Raw genomic sequence first — 18972 nt, 5'->3', positions numbered from 1 at the left:
AGTTAGATATATAAGATCCAAAGAGAGAGCTAAGAAGAGCCAGGAGGGGACGTGTGAAGTTGTTGGTGGATGCGATCAAGGAACACCATAAGACCTTCGATATGTATATAAGGAATAAAAGAATGACTGGAGCAAGATTGGGTCTAATCAAAGAAAGTAGGGGAAGGTTGTGTGTGGAAACTGACTAGATATGGGAAGCGCTTAATGGATACTTTTCGTCAGTATTCACATTGGAACAGGGCAATGTTAGTGAGAATTCGGAGATATAGGCTACAAATTGGATAAGATGGAGGTTTCAAAGTGGAGGTGTTCGCAATTTTGGAAGATCTGAAAATACATAAGACCCCAGGGCCGGATGGGATTTATCCTCGGATTCGCTGGGAAGCCATGGAGGAGATTGATGAGCATTTGGCTTCGATCTTTAAGTTATTATTGTGGAGAAGAGTAGTGCCAGAAGACTGGAGGATAGGAAATGTTGTTCCCTTGTTGAAGAAGGGGAGTCGGGACAACCCTGGTAATTATAGAGAAGCACATGTGATAGTTACTTATCACGGGGAGGATCGAGTGTAATAATACTTTGTTGAAGTGTCCTTTGTACTTAATGAGGAGCCCGAGAGCCTGTTTTAAGTCCTATCTGTTGCTTACACGCGTAGTAATCTCTGAATAAATTGATGTCTTTTATTTCCAACGATGTGCTCATGCCATGAAGGTTGGGGACAGGTGAAACATTACGTTAGACAAATAAAACAGAGTATCACGGAAGTTATACAACCTTGAGAAGCACTTATCCATCGAGAAGCTAATGCCATAATCAACAAGAAAAGATAAATGCAGCACAGAAGAAGGCAGTTTTACCATTCAGATCGATGACAGCTCTGCTAAGGACCAATCCACTCAATGCCAAACTCCCACCTCAGGCAGTATTAGACGTTTTCGACAATTGGGACATTAATAAAATATATATAATTTCACAGCACAATTGGAAACCGAGCAGCTTGGCCATCTCTGACTGGGAAAATAGCCATCAAACCGAATTACATTTCCCATCATTTCCCTAATTCGATTTTGTTGTTCAGTAAACTTGAAGGTTCAGGACTTACAGCCCTGAAGAAGGGCTTATGCCCGAAACGTCGATTCTCCTGTTCCCTGGATGCTGCCTGACCTGCTGCGCTTTTCCAGCAACACATTTTCAGCTCTGATCTCCAGCATCTTCAGACCTCACTTTCTCCACTTTCAGTCTATATCCCCTTGCTCAGCGGGTTAAACACTTGTGCCTGCATTTTGATTTCAGCCACCGAGTTCCAGAATATGTGTAGGGTCCAGGATAAAAAAAGACAAATTCTCACAATACCGGTGAACAGTTCTCAATAACTGTTAATCTATGAACCAGAGTCACTGATGTCTCAAGCAAGAGAAATACACCCTTTCAACTTTTGTATCCACGCCCCTTACAACCTCAAAGAAACCTCCGCTTCAGCTCCTCAGCTTCTGAAAACAACGGGACCCTGTCCAATCTCTCTTTATAGTCCATTTTCCAGTCCTGACTAATCCTCATAAACCTCCTTGGTGCCCTCTCAAAGTCCATTCCTTCTTCGACACTGATGTGACACGTACAATAACAACCAGGGCCTGGTGCAGTATTAACAAAGATGCAAATTTAATTGCGTTTTTTTCAACACAATGAAGAAAAATTCTCAATCAAGACCCTTTGGATTACAGGCGACTTTGTCGTTTAATAGACGTTGTCCTAGTCAACAGATATGTTTTCTGGGAAACACAGAGGTGTATTGTTCTGATCGCTGGAGAATACCTTTAGGACTTTGTTGGAACTTTTGATATACTTGTAGAGATAGATTATTGTGCTGCATTTGGAGTCACACTTGAATAAAGGCGGCAGAGTCGTGGTTTTGTCACTGGATTGGCCATCCGGAAGTTATGACACGAATGCTATCGAGACGTGGGTGAATCCCACCACGGTGAAATTTGAATTATGTTACAAAGTCTGAAAACAAAAGACAGTCTTCTGGCAGCCACGTTACCAAGGTCGGATATCACTGAAGAACATATGATTCAGGAACGTCCTTCATGAAGCAAAGCTGCTTAATCACTCAGTGTGGCCGACATGTGGCATATGATATGTTACAAACTACCCTCTGAGATGGACGGGCAGCAAAGAACAATACTGCCAAGGATGTTTACATTCCAGTTTAAAAAAGAAGTCAGAGTAGATGACTGTCAGGGCCCTTACTTCTTGAATATTAATTTCTTGAACAATTTATGCAGGACGATCCTGATGAATTTCATCTTGGCCTTTGGCTCCTGTAGCAAGTGCATGAAATTTCGAATTAATCACTATAAATTAATCATTAAAAGGGAGATTCGCTTGGAACAATTAAACAATTTCTTCACTGACCGTGTGTCAAACTTCTGGAACTTCATTCCCCTCAGAATTGTGAGTGTGCTTACTCCTGAAGTCTACAGTCGTGGACGCAGGCTGCTCACCAGCACCTTGTTCCCTGAAATTAGTACTGGGTAATAAATGTTGGCCTCACGAATGACTACCACACGTATATTGTTATAATATGTTTGTTTTTCGGAATTAACTGTGATAGTGTAATGTTGGGAGATGATCAGCCGTGACGATAGTTAATGCAGAGCTGGCTTTTAGGTGGAATGTCCGGCATGATTCTATTGCTGATATTGGCCCCTCACCACTATGATTTCTGGCGCTTGCTGAAAGAAGAGATCTGCAACAACATAGTTTGATCTGGAAAGTGAAAACAACTGCTCTATTTTCTATCGTGTGTCAATACTATCAGTTTGAAAGGTCATTCTGTCCTGGGCTTTGTTTGAAGAGACGTTGTAAAGGCATAGGTTCAGAACAGCATTCGGGAGAGGTCTTAGGTAAACAAGGTAAGAGTGATTTAGGTTTTTTTAATGAAGGTGGAAGAATGGAAGCAATGGGAGTGACTAGATCTCACAAACTATGCTTTCTAGGTTTTCTTTAGCTTGATCAGCCAGAAGCTGTTTGCGGTCCAAGAAGACCCGAACTCTTCAGTGAGCTGCTACTTTCTCTGAAATCCGTCTTGATGTTGTTTCCTCCTGTATTGGAGAATGCATGTAAGAACCTGTCTTTGAATTTACCTTTTTGCCAGAGGTGCGCTTCGAATACGATATAATAGATCAGATCAGAATAAAAGAAAATAGAATAGAATAGCATATTCTTTATTGCAATGTATACTCCATTTTAAGACTATAGTGGAAACGTTTTAACCTGCTTGCCTTCTTATGCCGAGATCTTACTTCCAAGTACTTCGGTACACATCCTGCATACAACAGAGCAATAAATATAGCTGCATTAATTTACAGGGTTTAAAAAGTAAGTTGAACAAAGACTATTTAAAGGGTTGACATTTACAGCAAGGTAAGATATTTCAAATACACATCACATTGCAGCAGCTTAGCACAGGGTGCCCACGCAGATCTCAATCTCACTGCCGTCTCAGCTCCGCTCGAAGACTCCAGTCTGCTTCATTGTGCCACTCAGCTGCTCCAAGGTAAATTCGAGTACTACCTTCCCCAGCCAGTCTTGGGCCAAAACTCGCTTCTTACCTGCGGCTCCAAAGCTGCTTGCCCGTGCCATTCTGCGACTCATAGCTCACGTGCTGCTCCGGGACTTGCAGCCCATGAACTGCTCCAGAGATTCTGGGTTTTCGCAGTCCACGTGTTGTTTCAGGTTGTGCAACCCAGGCGTGGTGTCAGGACTCATTGGTCTGGTATGTGCTGCCCATGCCTGCTGCTGCTCCATGATTCACTTTTGTGGCTAGGGGAGAACAAGAAAAAAGACAGAAAAGAAAAGAAATAGAAAGAAAAAGAATTGGTGGGGTAGAAGACCTCTCGCAGGAGCATCTTACTCTGCCATCATCTTGCCACGGAGATGTTATCGAATTTATTGCGTTATGACAATTAATTAGCAACCGGTACTGCACCTATTTTTCGGTTATGGTTTTCAATAGTTAAGCTGTTCTAAATTCTGCTTTCTTTTTTGTGTCTATTAACTACAGTGTTTGAATAAATTGTGTTTGGTTTAACCTCGTGTTGGCGGACCAGTCACATCACATCTGGAACAACCAGTTCGCATCTATCTTTAAAGTAAGAAAATGTTAGGTTCTAGGCTCCATCCCTAAAATATTTTCAGGGGCTCTGGTCTAATCCATAATAATTGGAAAATTTGGAACAAGGAGTTGACATGACAAAAATATTTCAAAATATGCATACGTTCAAGACGCGAGTGTAAAAAATCCGTATTTTATGCACAGGTGAAGAATAAAGAAGGATCAATGCAGCAGTTCGATAACAGGACAGTAAGAGAAAGAAATGTTTTTGTTATCGAATCGCATCAGAGTATACACGTCATTGACAGTGGAGTGCATGGAACTCGTGGTGGTGATGCCAGGAGAAGGAAAATTAGAGTAGGGGCAAAGGAATAGAAGAACAGGATGCTTTGGTGAAAATGGTTTGTGATGGTTAGGGAGTGAAAGGTTAGTGTAAAGTACAAAATTCTGGTTGACGGTTGATTAGCCCGCCCCTGCCTTGAACATCTTACATCATGTAAAATTCAGAGGTTCGGGTAGCACAGCGCAGAATAAGACAAATTTTCTTTGTCCGGTATTTAAGTTGTAGCGGACGCAGCAGATGCACTTCCTAGTGAGTAACAGTAAAACCACAACAAAGCCTACAGAAACGGAAACAAACTGAGCATTTTGAGTCCGCCAGGCAAGTTCTCACGATGGTGCACAATCTCAAACAAACCAAGGTAGGATTGAACTAAGTTAAAATAAAGTTAACTTTCAATTCAAATAAAGTCGAAGTGGAAAACTCCACTCACATGAAGGAGGAATATACCTCCCATGACGATTAAAGTAAACAAATGAAACGCATAATTTTTGACGATGGAAACCCAGCTCAACCGAATCTATCCTTTTCACTTGATTTTCAAATAAGCAGTAATAAACACAGTTTATGCTTTTCCATAAAATCCTGTTGGAAAGTACTTTTCCATCTACATTTAGACTAGGGTTTATTTTTCCCGAAGGAAAAAAACCTACAAATACAAATTTAAAATCAAATATTCATGCATTTGTCATATTGTCATTGTTCCAGGTCGTTCAAGCTGTGATACAATTATTCCCAGGAGTCTTTCTGCTTCCTTAGAATTCGACAAATTTCAGCAGCCACTGCGTTTGTCCAGTTAATTCTATAAATGTCCATTGAATCTGCTTTCTCCATGCTGTACTTGTCTAGAAGAGAACAAATGCTCTAGCGCCTGGACTAATTCTTCAATAGCAATCAGCAAAAATGCAGAAAGTAATACCTGAAGTTAATTTTCACGAAATTACAAACTTATTCATATAATTATCACCTTTCCGTTATGTACAATGGATTTCCAAACAATGAATACAGACTCTATGCTGCAGCCCTGTTTCACAAATTTCCCACATCCCGCAACTGCAAACCACTACTTTAGTTTGTACAGCTCTCTCTGTTCATTGTATTGCTGTGGCTCCAAACCTCAGCTTGTTTACGCTTTTGTTCAGGTCTCTTCGTGCTCTGTATCACTGTGTAATACTCACAAGTATGTTTATGTTTTTGTACAGCTCTCTCCATGCGCTGGATCACAGTGTATGCTGAGCGCCGACTCAGTGCACAGTAATACGCAGCGGAGTCAGTCAGTTGTATTGTGGAGATCTTTAATCGACTGATTTTAGCTGCAGAGTCAATATCAGCAGAAATTCTTCCTCCAGCTGCATTTTCTTTATTTTGTTCTCCTGAAGTGTATCTCTGTAGCAGGTATTTCAGAGCCTGTCCTGAGAACTGACGGTACCAGTAAACTGTGTACTGGCAGAATCCTGAATATTTACAGCTGAAAGTAACGGTGTCGCCTGCAGCAGAGGTTGTTAGAGGAAGACTGAGGGACACCAGGGACGGTGAATCTGTGGAATTAAAAAAAAAAAGTTTTTCTTATTTTTTTGCCCACTGACTATACCAAAAACCTGGTAGTGGTGTAAACAGTTCGACTCCTTAAAAAGACAAAATCTTAATTTGACGCAGTCTTGAGATGTCTTCATCATAATTAATAAAACAATGTCGAGATGTTGCCATTTCTTGTTGTTGACACAATGAAATTTGATGAGCTGGCTCAAATGCCAGAATGTGTTAGGAGATTTCAGAATCAAGAATAAATTTCAAATGGTAATTAGAAACGTACTACAGAAAGGGAATGATTCCAGGCGAATGGGAAAAAGTTACAGACTGGGAGCATTCGTTGTTTCTTTAGAAGCATCTGCACCTGCACTACGGAACAGTGGCTAACCAGCTGTGCTGCCTTCTTTTATCGATTTTATTTCAAATCTTCCTGTGCATTTCAGTTGAAATGTGCATCTGGGAAATATTTTAATCCGTCATTATCCTCCTCATCACGAGGAGTACCTTGTAAATTTGCAAAACCGACAATATCCCCCGCTGTGTTCCATCACTACCTTCATTATGATGCAACAAAACGTGATAAAACGTATCAACACTGAATGGCTAAGATGGACAGTAGGTATCTGTAGGCCACAGTATCCGGCATAGAATCAAAGAACAGTAATGGCACAGCGGAAGATCGTTCGGTTTGGCGTGTACATGCCGCCTGTCTGAATGGGAAGTTCAGCGTGTACTCGCCGCCAGCAGCCTGACACATTCTTAATTCTTGGATAATTGCACAATTTCCTCCTGAACACCTGGATCAAATTTGTCTTTCTTGCCGTCTCAGGAAATACATTCCGGATCATAACCATTGACGTGAACTTAATTTTGCTGAAGTAGCCATTGAATAAGTTATTAGTTCTGTTCAATATGTTAGTTTCAGTTCTCAAGCTTTCCACCAACTGGAGCAGATTTACTTTATCTGTTCTGTCTACACTCATCCAGATTTAGTCATCTGCCCCAAGCAGGAACGGTGCGAATGCTTTGCAGAGGGTACAGAAATGTTTGCCAGGATGTTACTTGTTATGGACGATTTTAGCTTGGAAGAAAGTTTGGGTAGACTGAGATTGTTGTCATTGGAGGGCAGGAGATTGTGAGAGCCATCTGATCGGCGTTTATAAGATTGTGAATGGCGTGGATAGATTGAAAAGGCTTTTCTCCAGGGTGGATGGGTCAATTGCTTAGCGACACAGGTTCAAAGTGCGAAGGGGAGAGTTCAGAAGGAATGTGCGAGGGAGAGGATTTCCAGATTAACGTTGGCAGAGGAGGAGACAGAAGCAAGCACAAGACCGGATTTTACGGAGCTGCTGGACAAATATAGCAAGAAGAAGGGAATTAAACGATACAGATCCTGTTTGTAAAGGCGGTGTCAGTATGGAATGGAGAATATGTGTCAGCGCAGGCTCAGAGGACTGAAGGTCAATTTCCGTGCTGAATTGTTATTTGTACTCCGTCTTTATTTCCTCAAACCCCTCTTATGGAAGTAAAATGGCCCCACTTTCTTCAATCCAGCTCCATTAGCAAACTCCCTGGACCGTGAAATAATTCTTGCAAATGGTTCTGAGTGCTCTGTCATTCCTTGACATCCGTCCTAAAGAACGTTGCCCAGACTCTGGCACAACGATCGCGTTGGTGTCAAAGCGTGTTCTACAGATTTAACACAACCTAGTTGTTTTTTTTTGGCCCCAAATCCCTCTTAATAAAGCTTATGAAGCCGTATGCTTTATTTTTAACCTCTCACCACAGTTTCATTACTTTTGGTATGGTTGCCAACTTTCTGCGACAGTCCATGACCACACTGCTCTTCCTGTTCACTTCGCAAATAATTGCCATTCTGCAAATCAGGGAACTAATTCCCCTCGACTTCCCTTTTCTGGCAATTGCTTCAAATTATTTCATTTCGTTTCAAAAGCAATACCTCTCACTTCGTGATATTTGTTTGCTATTGAACATCCCGTGAATTCGTCCCAAACTCCCGCAATTGGCGTTTGGATTCAGTCAGTGACATTTACACTGTGGTTTCAACGTCACTGAGGACTAGATTCTCATGATATCAAGGTCATCAGTTTATTCGTGATCACGTCTCTGTATTTTCTGGCAAAGTGTGCTCTGAAATCTGCATCATATGGCATCTTTACATTCGGGCGGCTATGTTGGCTGAGTGGTTAACACTGCTGCCTCACAGCACCAGGGACCCGGAATGGTTTCCAGCCTCGGGTGACTGTCTGTGTGTAGTTTGCACATTTTTCCCGTGCCTTCGTGGTTTTCCTCTGGGTGCTCCGATTTCCTCCCACAGGCCAAAGATGCACAGATTCGGTGAACTCACCATGCTAAAATACCTATTGTAGTAAGGATTGTGAAGTTCCACTGTAATCTTTGGAATATAGGGTAGGAGAATGGTTCTGGGTGGGTTATTCTTTCGAGGGTCGTTGTGGACTTGTTGGGCCAATGGTCTGTTTCCACACTATAGGAATTCCATGATAGGAATTGTCCATTTGGAACAATTGTGCGCTGCAAATACCTCCTTCCTCCCGAACTGGAAGAAACACGTTTCTACCTGTTTCTTGTTTCCTTCTATTCCCTTCCATTTTCCTATCCCCACTTTGCAACGATACTGTCATCACATTGAAACATTCACTCCAACCAGTCAACGTATCAGCCAGCTCCACACTCTGAACTGTCTCGTTATGAATGCAAACCTCTGAATATATCTATCTGTTATGTTGGCACTTCATGTATTGACAGAGCTTTGTTCTGGAGCGATTTACAGTTGAACCAATGTCTCCACATGCATTTGATTCAGCCTTTATCCGAAGGCTGAAAATTTTCTATGAAACCTCTTCATACTGCCGACCTTTGCGAGAAGGCCCAATCTTTTCAAACTTTCCAAATCACGCGTAATTCTGCTCAACCGTTTACTCAGTGGTGTAAAATAAAATCAAAGTTGATGATGCAAAATACTATGAAATCTGAACAGGAGAGACCATTCCTCCATTTGTTTGGGCCCTAAAATAAGGGATATTAGGGCGGCCCGTCTGTCTTCACATTATGCCCCACGCTGTTTCCAAATACACTGACCCCTTTTGTATTCAAACATCGTTCAAAGTGTGGATTACATATCGGATCCCTTAAGAAATGGATACGTTTTCATTAGGTATGGCTGTTTTTTTTATAAGTTATATTTAATGTAATACAAACGCGTACAATCCGATGGTGGCCATATGCCGAGTCAAAGCAATGTACAGCTCAGAAACAGACCCATCAGTCCAATTCATCCATGACGACCAGATATCCTAAATTGATCCAGTCCCATTTGCCAGCATTTGTCCTACATCACTCACAACCCTACCTATTTAAATGCCAATCAAGCTGCCTTTTAGTTGTAATTGTGACAGCCTCTGGCACTTCATTCCATAAATTCACCAAACTCAGCATGAGAAAGTTAACGGTTAAGTCCCTTTTAAATCTTCCCTCTCACGTTAAACCCACGCTGTCTAGTTTTGGCCTCCCTTCCGCTGTGGAAAAGAACTTGACTATTAACTCTATCTATACTCCTTACCATCTTATAACCTTCTGTAAGGTCAGACCTCAGCCTTTGATGCTCCAGGGAAAACAGCCTCAGCCTTTTCAGTCTCTGCTTATACCACAAATCATTCAAGTTTTGCAACGTCCATGTAAATATTTCCTGGGCGCTTTTAAGTTTCACAACATCTTTCATATAGCATGGATACCAGAATTGAACGCACTATTCCACAACTGGCCTAATCAATGTCATGTACATCTGCAACGTGGCCTACTACCCCCTACAGTTAATGCACTGACAAAGAAAGGCAAGCACAGCAAACGCCTAGTTCACTGCACTGTCTGGCTGCGACTCCAATTACATCGAACTGTGAACCTGCACTACACAATCTCTTTATGTGATAAGGCTCCCCAGGATCTTTCCACTGAGTGTACAAATCGGCTCTGAATTGCCCTATTAAAGTGTTGCACCTCACTTTCATCTAGTCTAAACTCTGTCTGCCATTTTTCTACCCGTCAAACCATCTGATCAAGTTCCCGTTGTTCTCTGAGATAACCTTCTTCCTTGTCCACGACATCATCAATTTTGCCGTCACCTGCAATCTTACTAACCAAACCTCGTTTATTAACATTCAAAAAGCAGTTAACACAGCACCGATCCTTTTGGCACACCACTGATCAAAGTCCCCCATTTTGCAAATCAACCCTCCATCACCACCCTTTGACCAAACACCAAATCCACTTGCTCTGAAAGGAAAAAGTGAAATGAAACACAATGCCTTAGCAAACGCCTGTTATGATGGGTATTCCGCCTATGTATTTAGAAAAAAAGGATACATTTGGACTGATCCAGCAAACGGAGGATATAAATGTGTTCTGTTTATGCGATTCTTGGATAAATCAGCTCAGAGATATGAGAGTCTTGTTCAAGGGTGGCATGACCTCAAATTGAAAAAAAAACAAAGTGAAGATACATCTGCGACATCTACAGTGACAAATGGAGCAATATCCTGAAACCAAACATTGCACAGAAAAGACCTTGTGTCCGGAATTCGGAGAAGACTATGAATTGCCAGATTGAAACTAACTATTTTATCGTGCACGGGCATGATCTCGATTCTGGTTCAAACCGTTAGATACTGCTTTGATTGCCTGCTTTCTAACAACTGAAAAGTTAACAATAAAGGTGAAGTTGCATTCTCTTATAATTTGACTGTTTGCGCTTTTCTACGAAATTCGAGATGCCTGTGGAAAATAAAAAATCAATACCAGTATCTCAAACATTAACGTTCACGGTGGGTGGGTGCTTACAGTTACTCCTTTCCGTCGAAAGGAGGAAATGACTGAAATTAGTGCTAATATTTAGGCAACAGAAAAACTATCAGGAAAACTAAAGCTAAATTCAGTCACTGACTGTCCAATGGTGAAATTCTGCCAGGCCGAAAACTAGGAAGTCTGAATCCTGATCTCTCATTTTCTGAGATTTGTGCCCCTCCAGGGGTCTCAGACCAATCATTACAACGAAGATGCCTTTTCTTAGTTCCTCATTCCTCATTCCCATTGACAGGACCAGACAGAAATTATTTACACAGAAGGCTCCTCCTTGACCCCGCTCCTGTGTTCACAGTAACGCCCAATGCAATACGTGCCAGTGTGAGTTAGAGGTTTGAATCAATTTATCGCAATTACAATTCAGAGTGAGAGATTGGGATGATGATTGTATCATCTGATGCCCTTTTAGACCAAAGATGCAACAGATTGGGTTAACTGAACCTACTCTCTATTGCCTCGGGTTTGACTCCCAGACGTGACTCATCCTGAAAATACTGCTCTCAAATCTAAAATTGTGATGAAAACTTGCCTTAGAACACGGTTTGTTTTAGATGAAATTGTTTTGAATAAATATAGATCACAAGAATATAACGAAAGCAAGCAATTTCCGTACTGTGTTGAACATAGTGGTATTTGCCGTCACTTACCGGCTGTGACAGTCACCACCGTCCCAGATCCATCCACTGCTTCTTCGGACGTCCACAATGACATCGTTCTCGGTCACACTAGTGCAAAAACTACTGGCACACCAATCCCTTGTGTGAAAATCACCAGTCAGCTCTGCTTGATTATTGAGGATATTTGAATCACGTCACTCGATTCTGCATTTGATATAATATGTCAGGTCAAGTTGTCTTTGAGGAAATTCTAAAATGGTTGAGACACGGCACAATAACCTGAACTGGAGATGAACTCTTCGCAGAAATTGAGAATAATGTGAAAAAACTGAAAAAGAAATCAGAAAGCATAATCACACCAAATCAGGCCGCAAAATTCTCCTAATGCATATGTGGCTATGGATCTACAGAATATTGATTGTAATTGTGCAAGATATTTGTTTAAATCTCAGCCACTGTGAAATACCATCCAGCCACACAATGTTTCTCGTCAGCACCAAATCTCCTGGTATTGGTGAGAAGCGAAGTTTTTGCTTAAACTGCAGCTCCAGGTCCCAGTTTCAGAACTGGAAACAGTCTGCTGTCAGTGACTCCTGAAAGGGATTAGTCTTTCCCAACACCATAACACTGACGACGATCCCACAAAAGACGACACTAACAGGCACCCTCAGCATTTACCAAACTCAAAATGAAAACAACAGCAACCCAGTTTTACTATAACCAGGACTGCGGAGTTGACACTGACAGGCGTAATGTGGGGTGTTCAGGACGAATGGGCTTCGGAATTTGATTTAGTTCTGTGATAATCTATGGAGAGCATTTTAGTCTGGCGGGAGGCCGAGTCAAATCACTGTGCGCTGTGACTGTACCAAGCTTTACAATAATACGTGGCAGTGTCTTTCACATTCAGATTCTGAACTTCCAGTGAAAATGCATTTTCTGCTGTATTTGTCCTCACAACAAACCGTCCTCCTGACAAGATCCGCCCTCGCTTTGTTCCAGTCTGTGTTTGTCTGAAGAATTCGCCCCGCTTCAAAGCATATGCAAAGAAGCCACTATAGAAAACGCAGTTGATGTTGAGAGACTGGCACTCTTCCTTGGTGTCAACTCGTGGAGTCTGTACCACTGACTGACAGAAAGATCCTGGAAATTAATGGGAGAGATATAAATTCGCACAGTGAAACTGAAGCAGAGACAATATTTGTTGTTTTTTCATGGATTCGGGTAGTTTTGTACTCAATGTGCACAATGTTAGATTGTTCGGTCCGTACTTACTTGGCAAATAGACACACAGTGTAAGGACAAGAAGGCGTCCCATCGTGTTGCTCCCTCGTGCAGCAAATGATTTCCACAGTCTGAACTGAAATACAGCAGAACGATCAAGTTTATTTGCAGAGGCCACTGCCCTTGTTCCGGATGTGAAATCCCTCCTACATTTCTCTGACGCACAGGGGGTGGGTTTGGTAACTGTTTTGAGAGTAGAGGTTGCCGTCCCACGTGCACCTAGAGAAATGAGCTGGGAAAATGGTCATGTGGTTTCTTTGATGCCGTTCTTTGAGTTTGAAATGTTGGTCCAGGACACTGGGAATATTTCACATACTGCAAAACTCCACTCGCTATATTCCATTACAGCCATGAAGTCATGAACATTCCTGGACTGGGTACCAGGATTTTGGTTCAGCACCAAATCCGGAGGAACGCACCTCAGACTCAGTCAATCAGAATCCATCCTCTTGGAGTCATATTCAAATGTGAGATAACGCAGTCGAATTGTCAGTATCGTGGAACACAGTACGGAAACAACTTCAAATCTTCATTTTAACAAATATCTCGTACGAATTTACATTTTGACAGCTGGATTCAGCAACTTAAGCCTGTTCTGACGTTCAGAAATATCAAGACTTCTCTGAATCTTCTGCATTCCCATCGACTCCAAATTATTGTTCACTCTTTTTTAAAAGCAAGAATGCATCTAACTTTGCCTTGAAAATGTTCAAATACCTGTTTATCGTGCCTTTAGAAAAAGGGAGTTCCAAAAGTTCGTACTCTGTGAGGAAAGAAATAGTCTTTAACTTTGGCTTAAATGCTCGAATCCTCCTCCTCCTCATCCTGGGATACTGAGTTCTAGATTCTCCTACAAGATAGAACTTTCTTTCCATGTTTATTCTATCAAAACTCTCAAGGTTTTGAATGTGCCAGTCAAATGGGCTCTTTCTCTTCTAGCTTAAAATGGACAAATCTCAACTGTCCATCCTGACCTCACAAGTCAACCTACCCATTCGAGACAGTGGTACAGTATAAGTTCAGAAAACTGCAATGAATACATTCACACTCTTCTTAAATAAAGAATGCACTACTGCGCATAGCACGGCAGATGTATTCTCTCTCTCTCTCTCTCTCTCTCTCTCTCACACACACACACACACACACACAGACACACACACAGACACACACCGAAAGTATTCATGAAGCAGTACCTTCCTACTGATGTACAAGTTTCTGTTCAGAATAGAACGGGAGAAAGTATTACCAACGGTAAAATGTTCGACAGCCAGGAGCCACAGATTTAACAGCGTGTGCGCCACAAGCAACGTGGGAGCCACCAACCCCGAAGCAGCGATTCGGCCACGAGCCCCAGAGCTGCGTGTGTGCTGCAAGGCCTGGAAAAGGTGAAGGAAGCAGTGCGGGCTATCAGTCCGACAGCAGCACAGCCAGGAAGCATCCACGGTGTACCATATAGGCAGTGAGTATCAGGCACACACCTGTACAGGGGAAGCAGACCAGGACGTACTCTGGAGCAGTTGAATGCCCGTATGAAAGGGAGTGGGGCTTAGATCAGAACGAGGCTTGCTGTTGGGTGGTGGAGTGGGATCTGGTACGTTCGTTCTGATCATGCGCTGAGCTGCAATGACGTAATATCTATTTGTATTTTTTAATTTATTTTCAACTCGGTTTAGTAGTGCAAATACTTCTATTTCTCTGCTGCATTCAAGAATTGTATTGAAGCACTTGTGTCAGTAATATGTCGCCATAAGAAGGCAGACATTGGAAAAGGTTTTCACTGTACTCTTTCAATGTGCACGTGACAATAAAATGATATTCTAATATTCCAATTTTGCAGCAGACATATTGTGAAAAAAAGGTAATGTGAGGATCAGATAAATGATTTTTTCACACAACTATCCGCACTGTTATGGGTGAATAGCCAAGAATGGGCTGGAGACAGGCTTAATTGTGACATTCAATAAGGCATTGAAATATTGTAGATCGAACAAGTGCACAGGTCATGTGTGGACTATTCATGAATTTGAGACTAAGCTGCTGAATAGCCTCCTCTGACAGAGTAACGAAACGTGAAGCTATGATTCCGTGTATTCCATTGGTGAAAAATCAGAATATTCTATGAACCTTCCTAATTATTTCCTGCATGTCAGTAGGAACTTACCATACTTCATGGACTGTGACATGCTTCGGTATATCAGAGCTCTGCAACTCTCGCCATTTAGATAATGTGCTTCTTTTTGTATTCTTCCTGCCATATCTGACAATTGCAAATAGTCACATACAATACTCTATCTTCCAGATCTTTCCTCAATTGCATATCCATTGTTCTGATCTTCGTCAAATTACTCAGCTTCCTCCTCTTGTGGGTCACTTACGTCACATTTTCTCCACTTTCTCATCCTTGTGACATTTACCTCAATGGCCTGAATTTCAGTGACCCGGACTGTATTCTTCTGAAGCCAATAAACATGCTCCATGATTTTCAAAATTCACAGATACTCACAGGCAATCAGAGCATTGGGTCACGCTTGGCAACTTGTTTCGATACGTCCCATCTCTGCCAATCTGGAGACCAGATCTGGATCCAAATGTTTGAAATTTATCTGCCTACTGAATCTTTATTGATAGGTGGACTGTTGAAAACATGAACTCAGCACACTCTTGCCTAATTAGCGACTGAGCAATTAGATGGCACTCCAGAAGGCAACCTGGCAGTCGTCTGACAATCTTCATGTTACAGCTCCTTTAGTCATTCACACAATAACACCAGAACATTGTCAGGACGTTGCAAGTTGTTTTTGCAGTGGCACAACACGAGAGGCAGTCAGTTCCTTACAGGGGGAATGAAGACTGGTTGTTCATCCTGACATATTTTTCGGCACAGGCTGAGCAGTTCTCATGAATAATTCATCTTGGTCACAGATTATGCTGAACCCTTCTACTATTATGTTGTTTTTGTTAATATCGTTATTTTACTTTGCAATTGGAATATTTGTTGTTTTCGTTTGAGACTTTCAACTGAATTCTCTTGTGTAAAAGTAACGTACTCAGTGTTCCTAATGTGAAAGTGCTAACATAATATTTCATATTCAAGAATTAATTCCATTCAAAGATAATACATCAAACAGAGAAAATGTATATCACTTAAAGTTCAAGAAGAGACTGAAATTATAATGTGGTGGAATAAAACAGTGGGATCATACTTAAATAATTTATTTGTGCTTCGCCATCAGTCATTTCCAACCTTTGTTTGAAAAGGCCACACTCCATCGGAAACAACAATACCAATTAGAGTGTAATCCGCTTTTGGCTATGCGTTTCATAAAATGGAACGAGTGAAATGTAACATTGCATGATTTCTATACTATCTTTATATGCGAGACCATTGTGAATACATATCTCAAATGTATAACACAATTTTAAATTTTGATCCGATTTTGACTTTTAAGGCCACCCTTTCAAATGTAGCAATGAAACTGAGAAGCTGGTAGCTTAAAATTCAAAGACTCTGTCTCAGCAACTATCACGCCAATCTTTTGCAGAGAATATTTTTCATTTGCAATAAAATGTGAAATTTGTTTGTGTTTTCTGGCCCACAACATGTTTGTATTGGCTGTAATAGCTAAAATACAGAACTTGAAAGACAAGGATAAATTTTTACCAAATTAATTATATTTTCTAGAGACAAAACCACAAAATTACTCACAATAATATAAGAGTTTAGCATATACTTTTAAATAATATATTGTCACGTTGCACATATAACTTGAACAATCTTTTTTCTCTTTAATTCTCAACCTAATACCTTCAGTATGAGGGATAATATTATGTCCTTCCAAAAAATAAATTTCATTCGAGCAGTAGCTGCATTCATTTGTTTCCTGAAATAAATTTAATTAGTTCAAAGCATCGAAACAACAAATGACCTCCCTCGAGCCTACAATTATGAACAACAGTGTGAATTTCAGAGCATTGCAACGTGCACTTGGAGCGTCTGAAAATAATGCATGGAATACCAACAGCCAAGGCGTTTGACATTTATTATCCCACCCTCGGGGCTATCGCGTTCCAGGTAAAACATTGTAGTCAGTTTACAAGTGAGAGTATCATTGTTTGGTTCGATCAATGCTACAATTTTACCTGAAGCACATTTACATGTTCCAATTTAATGTGCTCTTTTCTTTCCATTCCATGGCACGACTTCTCTTTCACAGCATCATTGACCAATATAACGATATTAGTTTTGCCATTTCAGCATTCAACTAATTGATTTTTATGGCCTTAACTTTTTTTTTGGTATGGATGCTGTAATTTCATTCGTTTAAACGTGGATGCCTTCATTATGAGAAGAAAGCACGTTATCAAAGTGCTTTCTCCGCTTTAACTTGATGCTACCTTCTTGTGATGGTGGCCGTTCGATTGTTTGAACGATGTCACTGATCCCATGTTCTACTAGCATAAGAGGAAATAAATGTACTTGTATTCAGTTCACGGACAGGGTCATTATGAAGTGATTTGATTACACTGATATCATATTTTAAATACAATCACAGGAGTTCACTGGCAATGCTATTGGGGGTGAATTACTGAAATGTTCTCATTATTATTGTGCAAATGCAACGTAATGTGGCATTGCCACTGTCCTATGATGAACTGGCATAGTGTTACTACAGTTTACATGAAGTACCCTTGTGTTACTAATGCTGTGATTCCAGGTGAAAGACCATCCCGTTGTTTCTGTGCAAAGATAGAAGTATTGTGTTGTTTGACTTCTTCAGTTTATAATAACATGCTGTTAAGATGCTGCAGAAATGCAGCTGTTTAGTTATTGCCATTTTGGCATCAATTCTGTGGGCAAATAGTAAATATCATGTAAATATCGTTTATTTCATTAGTTATTCCCTCTGAAGTGATGGAATAATTACTGTAAATATCTCATTGATTGAGAAGATTGAAACAAATGACGAATTTTACAGGATTCAATGAATTAGTTTATTGAAGCTGTTTAGATGGCGCGGAGGTAGTGACGTGGAATGTTCAATTGGTAGGACGCTCTTTGAGTCCTCCCCGTCAGTTATTTCCAATCATCCAGGGTGACACAGAAGAAACTAGATGATTATTCGTTTAAGAGCTCAAAGTGAGAATTGTGTGCCACTCCACAATCACACTCCAAATTCAGAGTAACACTTTTTGATATTCACTCACTCCATTTGAGGATAAACTTGAGCAAGTTGTTCTCCATCTTTTCTAACAGTTAATCATGTCACAGTAAGGCTTTCTATGTGATCACTTTAGAACCTCAGTGGGCGAGAAACCGTGTCCTTGTTAGGTTCCAAACTTCTGACTTCTATTTGTAATATACCAAATCAGTGATGTCCGCAATGTAACCCAACATTCGTTTTGTCGTTTATTCGATGCTGCTGTGTTGATTCCCACTTATTTTACATTCCGTGTTTCTTCCACAGGTTTAATTCTATTAAAATTCATTAACATTCTATTGACCTGACGTAACATAATTTATCCTTCAATGGCAGAATGATTATTTATGGAGTAAGGAATGATTTCTATCTTAGGATCACATATTAATCAATGCCCTCAACACTGTGTCGTAGAAAACGGTCCGGGCATTTGGTTGGAAGTTGAACCACTAACAGTCCTGTACTCTCTTAAACACGCTCAAATATCCCTCTTCCTCCCTCTTGCTCTTTCTCATTTTTTGTCATTTTCTTTCTTTCTTTATCCCTCTTTTTTCCCAATCAACTAACTAATTCAGTGATTGCACTCCATGTTTCCAGTTTTATCATTATCAGCTGATTTCCTTGATTGTGACATGATAATATCTGCAATGTTAGACAGGATGCTATAATTTATTTTCAGTTCAGTTTTCTTTTTAGTCGACGCCAGCAGTGTCGATTTTACATGAATTGTTCCAAATTTTGACAGTTATGCATGGTTAACGCTCGTTTTCACTTTTTAATTGACTGCTGGGCCTTCCATTTAAGTAAGTGGGAATGAAACATTGCACACAGAACTGATTGCATTCTTTGGTCTGAACAACGTTAAACACCAATAAGCACGTGCTTCCCAATTTAAAATGCGCATGACTTAATGAAGTAATACAACTATACGTGAGTTGCGCATGGATGTGGAAGCAGAGCAAGTTTAGCACTTTTAGAATCCCTTCATTATT

General features: G+C 40.7%; 1 protein-coding gene across 1 annotated transcript; it reads right to left on the bottom strand.

The window, feature by feature from the left end:
* Positions 1–5523: 5523 nt before the first annotated feature.
* LOC148144557 (uncharacterized) lies at positions 5524–12816 on the bottom strand. Its single transcript, XM_087975409.1, has 4 exons — positions 12774–12816; positions 12350–12641; positions 11529–11596; positions 5524–5993 (listed from the first exon to the last, which is right to left on the bottom strand). Exons 1-4 carry the CDS (start codon positions 12814–12816, stop codon positions 5524–5526), a joined length of 873 nt encoding a protein of 290 aa, XP_087831535.1.
* Between the last annotated feature and the right edge of the window lie 6156 nt (positions 12817–18972).

This window comes from Chiloscyllium plagiosum, unplaced genomic scaffold (assembly GCF_037043375.1).
Source record: "Chiloscyllium plagiosum isolate Xiang-an unplaced genomic scaffold, Cpla_swu_hap1 HiC_scaffold_27, whole genome shotgun sequence".
In the NCBI taxonomy this organism is placed as follows: domain Eukaryota; kingdom Metazoa; phylum Chordata; class Chondrichthyes; order Orectolobiformes; family Hemiscylliidae; genus Chiloscyllium; species Chiloscyllium plagiosum.
This window is presented reverse-complemented; position numbering and strand designations above follow the sequence as displayed.

Excerpts from the sequence above, each read along its gene's own strand:
- LOC148144557 (XM_087975409.1), bottom strand. The coding sequence starts at position 12,816 with ATGGGACGCCTTCTTGTCCTTACACTGTGTGTCTATTTGCCAA. Across the intron at positions 12,642-12,773 it reads ACTGTGTGTCTATTTGCCAA|GATCTTTCTGTCAGTCAGTG; the intron begins GTAAGTACGGAC and ends ATTAATTTCCAG. Across the intron at positions 11,597-12,349 it reads TGGTACAGTCACAGCGCACA|AACGATGTCATTGTGGACGT; the intron begins GTGATTTGACTC and ends AGTGTGACCGAG.